Source organism: Arachis duranensis, chromosome 1 (assembly GCF_000817695.3).
Source record: "Arachis duranensis cultivar V14167 chromosome 1, aradu.V14167.gnm2.J7QH, whole genome shotgun sequence".
In the NCBI taxonomy this organism is placed as follows: Eukaryota; Viridiplantae; Streptophyta; class Magnoliopsida; order Fabales; family Fabaceae; genus Arachis; species Arachis duranensis.
This window is the reverse complement of record NC_029772.3, coordinates 37,113,647-37,129,600: the sequence shown is the minus strand read 5'-3', so window position 1 is coordinate 37,129,600 and position 15,954 is coordinate 37,113,647. Positions and strand designations below refer to the sequence as shown.

General features: G+C 34.5%; 1 protein-coding gene across 1 annotated transcript in view; it reads right to left on the bottom strand.

Annotated features, from left to right (window-relative positions):
• The window catches only part of LOC107486488 (peroxisome biogenesis protein 19-2-like), a 22,491-nt gene extending 11,041 nt beyond the window's left edge, over positions 1–11,450 (bottom strand). Inside the window, exons 1-2 of the mRNA XM_052262424.1 lie at positions 11,401–11,450; positions 10,103–10,175 (exon numbers count right to left, since the gene is read on the bottom strand). Of these exons, the coding sequence (XP_052118384.1) occupies positions 10,103–10,175; positions 11,401–11,450 (123 nt within the window). The remainder of the gene's footprint in view (positions 1–10,102; positions 10,176–11,400) is intronic.
• Positions 11,451–15,954: the final 4,504 nt, after the last annotated feature.

Here is a 15,954-nt window from a genome sequence, read left to right as displayed (position 1 = left end):
GTGGTAATACTGGAAGACAGAGTGCTTTGGGCCACGGCCAAGACTCATAAAGTAGCTATGTTCAAGAATCATCATACTTAACTAGGAGAATCAATAACACTATCTGGATTCTGAGTTCCTATAGAAGGCAATCATTCTGAATTTCAAAGGATAGGGTGAGATGCCAAAACTGTTCAGAGGCAAAAAGGTACAAGCCCCGCTCATCTAATTAATACTGATCTTCATAGATGATTTTGGAATTCACTGCATATTCTCTTCTTTTTATCTTATTTGATTTTCAGTTGCTTGGGGACAAGCAACAATTTAAGTTTGGTGTTGTGATGAGCGGATAATTTGTACGCTTTTTGGCATTGTTTTTAGTATGTTTTTAGTATGTTTTAGTTAGTTTTTATTATATTTTTATTAGTTTTTAGTTAAAATTCAATTTTCTAGACTTTACTATGAGTTTGTGTGTTTTTCTGTGATTTCAGGTATTTTCTGGCTGAAATTGAGGGACCTGAGCAAAAATCTGATTCAGAGGCTGAAAAGGACTGCAGATGCTGTTGGATTCTGACCTCCCTGCACTCGAAGTGGATTTTCTGGAGCTAGAGAAGCCCAATTGGCGCACTCTCAATTGTGTTGGAAAGTAGACATCTTGGGCTTCCCAGAAATATATAATAGTTTATACTTTGCCCGAGATTTGATGGCCCAAACAGGCGTTCCAAGTTAGCTCAAGAATTCTGGCGTAAAACACCGGAACTGGCACAAGAATGGGAGTTAAACGCCCAAACTGGCACAAGAGCTAGCGTTTAACTCCAAGAAAAGTCTCTACACAAAAATGCTTCAATGCTCAGCCCAAGCACACACCAAGTGGGCCCGGAAGTGGATTTTTATGTCATTTACTCATATTTGTAAACCCTAAGCTACTAGCTCTCTATAAGTAGGACCTTTTGCTATTGTATATTCATCTTTTGATCATGTTTTTATGATTGAACCCTCTTTGGGAGGCTGGCCATTCGGCCATGCCTAGACCTTGTTCTTATGTATTTTCAACGGTGGAGTTTCTACACACCATAGATTAAGGTGTGGAGCTCTGCTGTACCTCGAGTATTAATGCAATTACCATTGTTCTTCTATTCAATTCAGCTTATTCTTGTTCTAAGATATCACTTGTTCCTCAACTTGATGAATGTGATGATTCGTGACACTCATCATCATTCTCACCTATGAACGTGTGCCTGACAACCACCTCCGTTCTACCTTAGATTGAGTGGATATCTCTTGGATTTCTTAATCAGAATCTTCGTGGTATAAGCTAGAATCCATTGGAGGCCATTCTTGAGAATCCGGAAGGTCTAAACCTTGTTTGTGGTATTCTGAGTAGGATTCAAGGATTGAATGACTGTGACGAGCTTCAAACTCGCGATTGTGGGGCGTTAGTGACAGACGCAAAAGAATCACTGAATTCTATTCCGACATGATCGAGAACCGACAGCTGAATAGCCGTGCTGTGACAGAGCGCGTTGAACATTTTTACTGAGAGGACGGGACTGTAGCCATTGACAATGGTGATGCTCAACATACAGCTTGCCATGGAAATGAGTAAGAAGGATTGGATGAAGACAGTAGGAAAGCAGAGAGACGGAAGGGACAAAGCATCTCCATACACTTATCTGAAATTCTCACCAATGAATTACATAAGTATCTCTATCTTTATTTTATGATATTCATCTTTTAATTATCAATCTTTCATAAGCATTTGAATCCGCCTGACTGAGATTTACAAGATGACCATAGCTTGCTTCATACCAATAATCTCTGTGGGATCGACCCCTACTCGCGTAAGGTTTATTACTTGGACGACCCAGTGCACTTGCTGGTTAGTTGTGCGAAGTTGTGATAAAGAGTTGAGATTGCAATTGAGCGTACCATGTTGATGGCGCCATTGATGATCACAATTTCGTGCACCAGGACTCTTTATAGAGAGTAGGCCAGTAGAAGCCACATTGAAGGACTCTTGTGGCTGTTCGTTCACTTCCAAAATGTCCTCCATACTGTGATCTATGGCAATGCCAGAGGATCTTCTGTGCTTCTTCTTTAGGCACATATCTACGGATTATTCCGTCTGCACATCTCTTGAAGAGATATGTTTCATCCAACAGATAGTACTTTGCATCCGAGATTAATTTCTTTGATTGCTGCCTACTATACTCTTTGGGTTTGAATCTCACAGCCTTGTAGTTTGCAATGTGTACAAACCATGGTACTTCCTGGATGGCAAAGAGTTGCTCATTCAGAAAGGTTTCAGAGATCTCAGTAAGAGGGAGGGACGCTCATTCTGCTGGTTCTATTCGGGACAGCTGATCTGCTACTTGGTTCTCTGTCCCTTTTCTATTTTTTATTTCTATATCAAACTCTTACAAAAGCAACACCCATCTTATGAGTCTGGATTTTGAATCCTGCTTTGTGAGTAGATATTTAAGAGCAGCATGGTCAGTGTACACAATCACTTTTGATCCTACTAAATAAGATCTGAACTTGTCAATGGCGTAAACCACTACAAGTAACTCTTTTTCTTTGGTCGTGTAGTTCTTCTGTGCGTCATTTAAAACACGACTGGCATAATAAATGACATGCAGAAGCTTGTCATGCCTTTGTCCCAACATTGCACCAATGGCATGGTCACTGGCATCACACATTAGTTCAAATGGTAATGTCTAGTCTGGTGCAGAGATGACTAGTGTTGTTACCAGCTTAGCTTTCAAAGTCTCAAACGCCTGCAAACACTCCTTATCAAAGATAAATGGCATGTTAGCAGCTAGCAGATTACTCAGAGGTTTTGCAATTTTTGAAAAATCTTTAATAAACCTCCTATAGAATCCTGCATGCCCCAGAAAGCTTCTAATTGCTTTAATATTGGTAGGTGGTGGTAATTTTTCAATTACTTCCACCTTAGCTTGATCCACCTCTATTCCTTTGTTTGAAATTTTATGCCCAAGGACGATTCCTTTAGTCACCATAAAGTGACATTTTTCCCAGTTTAAAACCAGGTTAGTCTCTTGGCACCTTTTTAGAACAAGTGCTAGATGGTCAAGACAAGAGCTGAATGAGTCTCCAAATACTAAGAAGTCATCCATGAAGACTTCCAGAAACTTTTCCACCATATCAGAGAAAATAGAGAGCATGCACCTCTGAAAGGTTGCAGGTGCATTACACAGACCAAATAGCATCCTTCTGTAAGCAAACACTCCAGATGGACATGTGAATGCTATTTTCTCTTGATCCTGGGGATCTACTGCAATCTGGTTGTAACCTGAATAGCCATCTAGAAAGTAGTAGTAATTAAGACCTGCTAGTCTTTCTAGCATCTGGTCTATGAATGGTAAAGGAAAATGATCCTTTCTGGTGGTTGTATTGAGTCTTCTGTAGTCAATAGACATGCGCCAACCTGTAACTGTTCTTGTAGGAACCAGTTCATTCTTTTCATTATGAACCACTGTCATGCCTCCCTTCTTAGAGACAACTTGGACAGGGCTCACCCAGGGGCTATCAGAAATAGGATAAATAATCCCAGCCTCTAGTAATTTAGTGACCTCCTTTTGCACCACCTCCTTCATAACCGGATTCAGCTGCCTCTGTGGTTGAACCACTGGCTTAGTATCATCCTTTAATAGGATCTTGTGCATGCATCTGGCTAGGCTAATGCTCTTAAGATCACTGATGGACCACCCAAGAGTTGTCTTGTGTGTCCTTAGCACTTGAATTAGTGCTTCCTCTTCCTGTGACTCTAAGACATAGCTTATGATTACAGGAAAAGTGTCACCTTCTCCCAGAAATACATATTTCATGGATGGTGGCAATGGTTTGAGCTCGGAGTTAGGAGGTTTCTCCTCTTCCTGAGGAGTTTTCAGAGGTTCTATTATTCTCTCTGATTCCTCCAGATTAGGCTGAACATCTTTAAAGATATTCTCTAACTCTGACTCGAGACTCTCAACCATATTAATCTCCTCCACCAGGGAGTCAATAACATCAATGCTCATGCAGTCATTTGATGTGTCTGGATGCTTCATTGCTTCAACAGCATTCAGCCTGAACTCATCCTAATTGACTCTCAGGGTCACTTCCCCTTTTTCGACATCAATGAGGGTTCGTCCAGTTGCTAGAAAAGGTCTTCCTAGGATGAGAGTTGCACTCTTGTGCTCCTCCATCTCCAGCACTACAAAATCAGTGCGAAATGCCAATGGCCCAACTGTGATAATCACATCCTCAATCATGCCTGATGGGTATTTAATGGAGCCATCAGCAAGTTGAAGACAGATCCTGGTTGGTTTGATTTCTTCTGCCAAGCCAAGCTTTCTGATAGTGGATGCAGGTACTAGGTTGATACTTGCCCCAAGATCACATAGAGCTGTCTTGGTACAAGTGCCCTCTAATATGCATGGTATTATAAAGCTTCCAAGATCCGTAAGCTTCTCTGGTAAGCTTTTCAAAATGACTGCACTGCATTCTTCAGTGAGGTAAACTTTTTCAGTTTCTCTCCAATCCTTCTTATGACTTAAGATCTCTTTCATGAACTTAGCATAAGAGGGTATTTGCTCAAGTGCCTCTGCAAACGGAATCTTTATTTCAAGAGTCCTGAGATAGTTTGCAAAGCGGGCAAATTGCTTATCCTGTTCCGCTTGGCGGAGTTTCTGAGGATAATGCATTTTGGATTTGTATTCCTCAACCTTAGTTGCTGCAGGTTTATTTCCTACAAATGTGGTTGGAGAAGCCTTTTTAGAGGGGTTGCTATCAGCACTTGTATGTGTTTAATCCCTCACTGGTGTTTGAACACCAGAACTAATCTTCCCTTGGGCGTTTAACGCCAACTCCTTGCCTGTTTGTGGCGTTTGAACGCCAGAACTGAGCATGGGTTGGGCGTTTAACGCCAACTCTCCACCCTTTTCTGGCGTTTGAGCGCCAGAATTATTCCTCTTTGGGCTCTTACTATCCTTAGAGGGATTTTGCGTAGTAGTTTGTTCATTTCTTGGCTTCCTGTTACTTTGAAGTGAGGTATTTAATGTTTTCCTACTTCTTAATTGAACTGCTTGGCACTCTTCTGTTATTTGTTTTGATAACTGTTGTTTTGTTTGCTTCAATTGTACTTCCATATTCATATTAGCCATTCTTGTGTCTTGTAGTATCTCCTTGAATTCTCCTAGCTGTTTTGTTAGAAAATCTAATTGCTGATTGAATTCAGTAACTTGTTCTGCAGGACTGAGTTCAGCAGTTACTGTTTTAGCCTCTTCTTTCAAGGAAGACTCACTACTTAGGTACAGATGCTGATTTCTGGGAACTGTATCAATGAGCTCTTGAGCTTCTTCAATTGTCTTTCTCATGTGTATAGATCCACCAGTTGAGTGGTCCAAAGACATCTGAGCTTTCTCTGTAAGCCCATAATAGAAGATGTCTAACTGCACCTACTCTGAAAATATTTCTGAGGGGCATTTTCTTAGCATCTCTCTGTATCTCTCCTAGGCATCATAAAGAGATTTATTATCTCCTTGTTTAAAGCCTTGGATGTTCAGCCTTAGCTATGTCATCCGTTTTGGAAGGAAATATTGATTTAGGAATTTTTCTGACAGCTGTTTTCATGTCCTTATGCTAGCCTTAGGTTGGTTTTTTAACCACCTCTTAGCTTGGTCTTTTACAGTAAATAGAAACAGTAATAATCTGTAGACATCCTGATCTACTTTCTTATCATGTACTGTGTTAGCAATTTGTAAAAACTGTGCCAGAAACTCTGTAGGTTCTTCTTGTGGAAGACCGGAATACTAGCAACTTTGCTACACTATGATAATGAGCTGGGGATTCAACTCAAAAATAATGACTCCGATGGAGGGTATACAGATACTACTCCCATATGAAGCAGTAGTAGGGTTAGCATATGACCCCAGAGTCCTTCTGGACTGTTCACTTCCACTTAGGTCCATGATGGAGAAAGGGAGATGTTGTGAATTAGAGATTCAAATAGTATTAAAATATATTTTTTTTAGAAAACGGAAATTAAAAAAATAAAATAAAATAAAATGAAAAATGGGTGAGGATTTTCGAAAAACGAAGAGAGAGAAAAAGTGGTTAGGAGGTTTTGAAAAAGATTTGGTTTTTGAAAAAGATTCCATGATGGAGAAAGGGAGATGTTGTGAATTAGAGATTCAAATAGTATTAAAATATATTTTTTTTAGAAAACAGAAATTAAAAAAATAAAAAAAAAATAAAATGAAAAATGGATGAGGATTTTCGAAAAATGAAGAGAGAAAAAAAGTGGTTAGGAGGTTTTGAAAAAGATTTGATTTTTGAAAAAGATATGGTTGAAAAAGATATGATTTTTTTTTAAAATTGATGACTAATTTAATGCTAAATTTTCAAAAATTATGAGTGGAATGAGGAAAAGATATTTTTTATTTTTGAATTTTAATGAAAAGAGAAAAACAATAAAAAGACACAAGACTCAAAATTTTTAGATCTAATGCTCCTTATTTTCGAGAATTTGAAAAGAAAAACACCAAGGAACACCAAACTTAAAAATTTTAAGATCAAAACACAAGAAAGACTCAAGAACGCTTTGAAGATTCACAAGAACAACAAAAACATAAAAAGAACACCAAGAACACTTTTTGAAAAATTTTTAAAAAAATAAGAACACAGAAGACACCAAACTTAAAAATTTTTATACCTTGGACACTAATAATTCGAAAATGTATAAGAAAAACAAGAAAAACTAAAGATGAAACAAGGAAAATAGACAAGAACAACTTGAAGATCAAGGATGAACAAAGAACATGCAATTCAAAAATTGAAAGACAAAGAAAAGCATGCAATTGACACCAAACTTAAAACATGACACTAAACTTCACAGAAAAACTAAAATTAATAAAAAAAATTTTGAAAAGTATATAAAAGACTCTGACCCAAAAGACAAAATTTTCCTAATCTAAGCAACAAGATTCACCGTCAGTTGTTCAAACTCGAACAATCCCTGGCAACGGCGCCAAAAACTTGGTGCACGAAATTGGAAATCACAATTCTTCACAACTTCGCACAACTAACCAGCAAGTGCAACGGGTCGTCCAAGTAATACCTTACGTGAGTAAGGGTCGATCCCACAGAGATTATTGGCTTGAAGCAAGTTATGGTTATCTTGTAACTCTTAGTCAGGATATCAATTATAATTATCAGTTGACTTGCAAATGAACAAAATAGCATGAAATAAATACTTATTATGCAGTAATGGAGAATATGTCGGAGTTTTGGAGATGCTTTGTCTTTTGAATCTCTGCTTTCTTCCTGTCTTCGTCTTTACGCACGCAAGTTCCCTCCCGTGGCAAGCTGTATGTTTGGTGGGTCACCGTTGTCAATGGCTACCATCCATCCTCTCAGTGAAAATGGTCCAAGTGCGCTGTCACTACACGACTAATCATCTGTCGGTTCTCACTCATGTTGGAATAAGATCCATCGATCTTTTTGCGTCTGTCACTACGCCCAACCCTTGTGAGTTTGAAGCTCGTCACACTCATCCAATCCCTGAATCCTACTCGAAATACCACAGACAAGGTTTAGACTTTCCAGATTCCCAAGAATGCTACCAATGGATTCTAGCTTATACCACGAAGACTCTGATTAAGGGATCTAAGAGATACTCATTCAATCTAAGGTAGAACGGGGTGGTTGTCAAGCACGCGTTCATAGGTTGAGAATGATGATGAGTGTCACGGATCATCACATTCGTCATATTGAAGTGCGAATGAATATCTTAGATAGAAACAAGCGTGTTTGAATAGAAAACAGAAATAATTGCATTAATCCATCGAGACACAGCAGAGCTCCTCACCCCCAACAATGGAGTTTAGAGACTCATGCCATCAAAAAGTACAAAGTTCAAATCTAAAAATGTCATGAGGTACAAAATAAATCTCTAAAAGTTGTTTAAATACTAAACTAGTAACCTAGGTTTACAGAAAATGAGTAAACTGAGATAGATAGTGCAGAAATCTACTTTTGGGGCCCACTTGATCTGTGTTGGGGCTGAGCTTTGAACTTTACACGTGCATAGGCTGTTTCTGGAGTTAAACGCCAGGTTGTAACATGTTTCTGGCGTTTAACGCCAGAATGGAACATGGAATTGGCGTCAAACGCCAGTTTACGTCATTTATCTTTGAGCAAAGTATGGACTATTATATATTGCTGGAAAGCCCTGGATGTCTACTTTCCAACGCAATTTAGAGCATACTAATTGAACTCTTGTAGCTCCAGAAAATCCATTCTGAGTGCAGGGAGGTCAGAATCCAACAGCATCAGCAGTCCTTTTTCAGCCTGAATCAGATTTTTGCTCAGATCCTTCAATTTCAGCCAAAAAATACCTGAAATCACAAAAAAACACACAAACTCATAGTAAAGTCCAAAAATATGAATTTTGCCTAAAAACTAATAAAAATATACTAAAAACTAACTAAAACATACTAAAAATTACATGAAATTACCCCAAAAAGCATATAAAATATCCGCTCATCACTTTTATGTTTATACTTTTCATGCTTGTACTGTTTTCAATATGATGCTAGGCTTATATTTATTAAATACATTGATGCAAAAAGCCTAATGGTTGTAATTTTAATGTTATGCTTATTGATTTATTAATCTGATTTGATTATTGAAATACTGATTATTACTTTTCATGCTTGTACTATTTTCAATATGATGCTAGGCTTATACTTATTAAATATATTGATGCAAAAAGCCTAATGGTTATAATTCTAATGTTATGCTTATTGATTTATTGATTTGATTTGATTATTGAAATACTGATTATTACGTTTCATGCTTGTACTGTTTTTAATCTAATGCTAGGCTTATACTTATTAAATACATTAATGCAAAAAGTCTAATGGTTGTAATTCTAATGTTATACTTATTGATTTATTGATTTGATTTGATTATTGAAATATTGATTATTACTTTTCACGCTGCTCTATTAATACCAAGCTCTACTAATGCCATTAATGATCATCCTGCTGTTAATTCTGAAGATGCTAATCCTGCTGCAGCTAAGGGTGCTAATGATGTTGATCCCACTCCTATTGTCAAAGATTCGCAAGTTGAGGTAAGTGTTGGCTTGGTTGAAATTGAAGTCCAACCTGCCGAGATTAATCTCTCTCAGCCAACATACTCTGAACCCGAAGACACTCAAAAGGTGGGACCACATCTTTTCCAACTATCTTGATTACTGTATGTAACATTCATGTGTATCATAATTTATTTATTTACTATTTGCTTTATAGTGCTCATGTGTATCTGTATTTATTTATTTACTTATTGCATTACATTGTTGTTACCTGAATCAAATCATATGCTTCCAACAAGATATACAAAACTGGCAACTAAAAGAAGATCATCTCCTCCAACAACTTCTACAAATTTGGATCAAATGCAGGGAGCCAGTTCAGCTACAGCTTTAAGATTGGCAAACATCCTGAAGTTTGTACCAACTCTAGGATTTAAGCCACCAAGGAAAAAATGATGATGTTTTTTAAAAATATACACTTTCTGATGTTAGCTAGTTATTTTTAAATGTGAGTCTATTTTTATTTTGGAGAATTATTATGACAATGGTCATAGATAAGGGTGATGATCCACTTTTGATGTTTGCTTGTTGTTATTATGTTTGCTTTGTCAATTTGGTAATCTGAAAAACACTCAAGACCTTAAAGATATGCATATTATGGCATTTTGATAAATTATATATATGACAGTGCTTTAATTATTAATCATATGGTTATTCTGTCTTTAATTTTTATTTTCTAAGTATTCACATCAAGCATATTCACATCAAATGTTAGAACACAATAGGCCAAATCTTTTCATCCAATTATCTCCAAATTTTTTCATTCATGATAGTTATAATAAGGAATACACTTATATATTCCATGTCATGCTCAAACTTTGAACAACAACATTAACACAAAAATAATAACTAACAACAACACTAAACACATGGCTTGAATTAACATTTTCTAAGTTCTCACAATTGCTTCCACTTTTCCTAGCCTCCAGGCCAAGTTCATTTTCAGTTCACCCTTCTCATTACCAGCTTTTCAAACCATGTTTTCTTGTTCAGAATTTGCCCAAACAAATAACCCGCACCATCTCTTTCTGCTAGTCTGCAATAATCCAGAAAATGGTCATATACCAATTTAGAACACAGACACAGCAACCATACATAAATGAGCTTAACCCACTTACATTATAATTAGGACACCCAAAAAAGAGATTGTTAGGATGCCTTTCAATCTCTGACCACTTAAGGATGGGGCGACATCCACATCTACACCACTCCGACACCTTTCCAGGCCTGGTTCACACTGATGTTCTTGTCCAGTTCCTGGTTGGATAGGAGAAGCTCGAACTCCCTAATGCGTAACTAGCACCACCCATCATTTGTCACAAATTTCGTTGCGAGCAGTACTATACTTGCAAGAAGAAGAAGAAGAAGAAGAAGAAGAAGAAGAAGAAGATGATGATGATGATGATGATGATGATGATGATGATGATGATGATGGAGGAAAGCCGTAGCAGAAGCAAAGGACAGAAGTGGAAGATGAAGATGAAGAAGATAAGGTTCACATTGGGTTTAAGGATTATAAATGGGGGTAGGGACTATATTACAGCAAATTCACCAAATGTGCACGTCATATAGCTATTTCCACATCCACGGTGATAGCCACCTTCCAGATCAGCACTCCGATTTGCTGACTCAGGCCAGAAATGGGCTTGGAGACTTTTATGAAGCTCGGAGTTCAATCTCGAGGATCAAAATGGGGGCAATTGGAAACTCAGGGGTGAAATTGGTGTAGGGGCCCAATCTGAGGGACTATTTTGGAGATTTAGTCTTAAATTAGCATTTAATACATAATTATGTTAATTGTCAATAATTTTAATTTTCAATCATTGTAATATAATTTTAAATTAATCGTAATTTTCAATAAGTTGATATTGATATCTACCTTAAAAAATTAAAACAAAAATCTATGATTCTAATCATAATAAAAATGTATATGATATGATAATGGCTTATTCAATCATAGCAAATATATGATGTATAACGTAAGTAATAAAAAATTAACTTAATAATAATTAATTTATATAATTATTTTTATTCTAATAAAGACTATATATAGTGTTTTTTGTAGTTCGTGAGTCTAGATTTGAGAGTCAACTTATTTTTTTAATTTATTATTCTTCATTAACTACTTCATAGAATAAGAATGTATTCTTTGTTTTTCATCGAATTTGATCATTTTAAGGTATAGTTTATAATTTTTATAGTATTTTTTATATATTCATTCTATTATATTATTCTTTTGATAATTTAATGATTGTTCTTACTTCAACTTATTCTTTTCGTCTAATATTCCAATGCGATTATCTTTTGCCATAATCGTTTACAATACATCACATCCATTAAATACCATCTCAAGTTGTATTTATTAATTCGGGTTCTAATTACATGGATGTAAGCGTCCAACAAAGCGGCAGTAAACTCTATTTTACCGAACGATGGTTGGATCTACTCACGTATTATTACCAACCTAATTGAATGTGGGTAAAGTTAGTTTTCTTGGAAGGAACTTAATTTTTTATTGAGGAATTATTTCCACGGAACTTTGTAGGCCAAGTTCGAGTTCCATCCCCTCCATGCTTTCTATATCTGCCCGAAAATTTTTGAAGTAGAGTACATAATGAGATTGAATTTTCTCAATTTAAATTCAATTTTGGTAAATTCGTGTCAAACTCGAAGATGCAATTTCAACGATTGGTAATTTATTCAAATTTTCTTATTTTAAGCTTTTCCTGATTAAAATAATTTTATAACATATTGTAATTTTTTTCCAGAAATTACCGGCCTTCTTTTGTATCAATGCAATGCCACTTAGGAGAATAAATGTCAGTTTAATTTTTCGATGTGACAATTCTATACCTTGCTGCATTGCATGGATAATAGATGATGAAACTTATTTAACAAGGACATGGTCTGAATATGCACAAATTCTAAATGTTCAAAATTATGATGTTGTTTCAGTTGGTTGCCGTTACGAGAGTAACTCTAATTTATACGTGTCTAAAGATTAGAATAGATTAAATATTACTTAAGTAATTTAGTTCTAATATTGGTATTTGATTAAATTAGTTTTAGATTAGTTTAAATTTAAATTATTGCCCCAATTTATATATTACGACTATTCTTCTTTAGCATGTTATTTTTAAATTTTTTAATATGAAATTTAATTTTTTTTTCGGTTTTAAGTTATTTTTATTTCTATTTTTTTTTGCTCTCAATATAACAAAGAAAAAAAAGTTAAGTTAAAAAAACTGAAAATAATAAATATTATTTTTGATATGACAATTATTTTAATTAACTATGTAAAATTATTATAAATAAATAATAAAATAATTAATAATTGGGTACGAATAAATCAACAATAATAATATTAATTAAAAGTTTTACACGTCTAATAATATTTATAGTTGTGTTTAAATTTTGATAATAAGTTCAATTTACTTATTTTATATAATGAATACATTGGAGATTATATCATTTTTTACAGAATACGAAATTTTTACTCTAAATTATTTGACAATTATTTATTTATTTATTTATTTATTATATTTTCTCTCTTCTTTAACTATTTAGACGATATAATATATATATATATATACTGAGTAATAGTGATGTTTTACAATTATTTATCATTTAGATGATTTATAATTCAGACATAGTTTCTCTTTTGTTTTTTATTTTTCATACCTAATGGCTACTAGCTAAGATTCTATCAATAGTATTACCTATGGTAGATTATGTGATGAAAAAATTTGAAAAATAAAGGAAAAAATTATAAGGTTATGGAAAGTCTCATCTAAATTTGACAAGAGCAAGACGACTTACATAAAATAGTTCTAATGGATGATATGGTTTGTTGATTATTTTTTATGATTCTTTCAAGTGATGGTAGGTCTAGTATATAAATATTTTTAATAGCTTTATAAGTGCTAATAGCTTTTATATTTAATTTATTTTACAATGTCATAAAATTCATTGTTCAATCAAGAGTTATTTGGCAAAGATGTTTTGAGAATGAACTGATCGAGGGGAGGGTCTATGTCTTCTCAAATTTTGTGATTGAAGAATCAAGCAAAATTTATTTTTCAACTGCACACATGTGTAGAATAACTTTTAAAGAGTCACATATAATAAATACGGTCGATGATCATAAAATTTCTGACAATCATTTCAATTTTCTTACTCATGCTGATATATTAAAACAAACAAACGAACAGTCTAACTTATTTAGCATGTGATTAATTTATATTAACCTGCACAAAATTATTTTTTTAATTTTTTTCAAAAAATTATATAATAGCATAATTTTATCGATAATATAAATTTTAACATTTAATTTATGCAAATGTTTAAAATTGTATTGTGAATTTTTTAAAGGTATATCATTTTATTAATATATTGTTAACTTTATCGTTTAGTATAAAATAAATTGATAAAATCTCTTTAATTTATAAGTAATCCATTATATTATTCATTTATTTGTCCTTAATTTGATAGTTTTTATTCAATTTCTTTTGTTTAATTATTCTGTTGGTCCCTATAGTTTCGCGAAATTTTTAATTAGGTCCTTGTACTTTTTTTTTCCTTTTAATTGAGTCCTTACACCAAAATTTTTTTTAATTGGGTACCTACACTTTTTTTTTCCTTTTATTTGGGTCCTTGTAACAATTTTTTTTTTAGTTGGATCCCTATAAAATTAAGCCAATTACTGCTAAGAGGGACCTAATTGAAAAAAAAAATAGTGCAGGGACCAATTAAAAGGAAAAAAAGTATAAGGACCTAATTAAAAATTTTGCGAAATTATAGAGACCAACAGAATAATTAAACCATTTTTTTTCAATTGGATGTAATTGGATTTTAATCGAAAAATGAAAGCTTATATCATGGTTAAAAATAGGAAGAAGTGAGCATTACATTGTGGTTGATTTTCATGATTTGTAGTATGTGAAATTTTAATATTTCACAACAAGATTTTGTTTTGTAACAATTTTCTATTCATATGCAAAATCTTTTATCTTTTTCATCATATATTACTACTTATTTCTCTTAATTCCCACTTTTATTTAGAAATGAGGAAAAAATAAGGTGCACATTGTTGGATCATTTGAACTCAATTATCTACGTAATCACCAAACAACTGAATACATACTTATTTTCCAATTTGCAAAACTTAACAAATACATTGGTAAACATATTGGTTTAACTTTTTATTTAATATATTTGTTAATGTTATATCTGTAATCATATTATATCTATATTTACGTATATATCTTTTTAAAAAATACTCTTAGTATAGCACATGATGTATTAAGTAAATATCTTAAAATAGACAGTAACATATGATAAAAATAAAAATTAAACTAAATAGATATTACAAACACAAACACAAACACAAACACAGGCACAACCCATTTAACCCAGTTTCAAACACAATCATAGCAAAAAACTCCCTAACCCACCCATTTAACTATCTCACCTACTTTTATAAATCTACCTAACAATTCTCCTCTTCTCCTAACCAGGATCATGAAACTTATCATAATCGGGGTCTAACTCCTACATGTTACAATCAAGCTGACAAACAACCATAAACCCAAATAAGTGAACAAACCTAGCGGCAACTCAACAACATAAAGAACAAACCCGTCGTGCCATCACGTGTTCGTCATCGCCACCCACCCGTCGCACCGTCATGTGCTCGCTATTAGAGTAGATTAATAAAAATGATTAATAACTACATTAGAATTGATACACTTAACACCAGATTAAAAAAAATGAACAACGCATGACATGCTACTTTTTTATTAATCAAATGATTATAATTTAAATTAATTTTAATAAAATAACTTAAAATTATAATTTCAATTTTATCATGTGCATGACATGGGTTATTACACTTGTTTCATTTTACTAAATATGACTTGACTACTCTAGTGTGCAAATTAGATTTTGGGCATTTTGGTACTCAGTAGCCACAACAAGCAATGTGCACCAAATCCGTGCCCTTGTTATAGGGGAGTGGATCCTCTCCAGTGAAAAAAAAAATTGGATGGTGTCAATTATTTAATCTAATCCTTCATTGTTCTCTCTCTCATATTTATTTTTGGTCCCACTTATAAAATTAATGGTGAGAGATCACACTTTATTCCCTCAAGTATCCAAAAAAATTGAGAGGATCTATTTTCCTTGTTAGAAAATAGATAAAACCAGACACACGCACGCCCTTGTTAGATACGGTTTGGAGCATAGTTCTGAAAACTAAACCAAATCGATTGGTTTAATTGGGTTAACAGGAAATCGGTTATTAGGTTGGTTCGATTAATATAAACCGTTCAACAAAAAATTGGTAAAAAACCGGCTGAACCGACAATTAATCGATGAACTGTTAGAACTGGCTGGTTTTTTAAAGGTATTTCGGTTCATTGTAATCCTCCAAAACGGCGTCGTTTCATAGTTAATTAAAAAAACCTAAATGGCTACCCAATCCTGCAGCCCACCCCACTCCCACTCCCTCTCCCTTGTCCCCTCCTCTCTGAAATTGAAGAAATTAAAATTGAAAGAAAAAAATCCTAGCCACCCACAGCCACCGCAGCCACCCACAACCACCTAACCCGTAGCCACCGCAGCCCCCATTTCTCTACTCCTCGCCGTGGGTCGTCGTCGCCGCTTCTCCTCTCCTCGCCGTGGGTTGGTGTCGCCGCTTCTCCACTCCTCATCGTGGGTCGTCGCTGCTTCTCCCTTTCTCCCCAGCGTCGTTTCTGCTTCTCCCGTCCTCGTCATTTCTGCTTTTCTCTTCCTCGTTGGCGTCATTTCTGCATCTC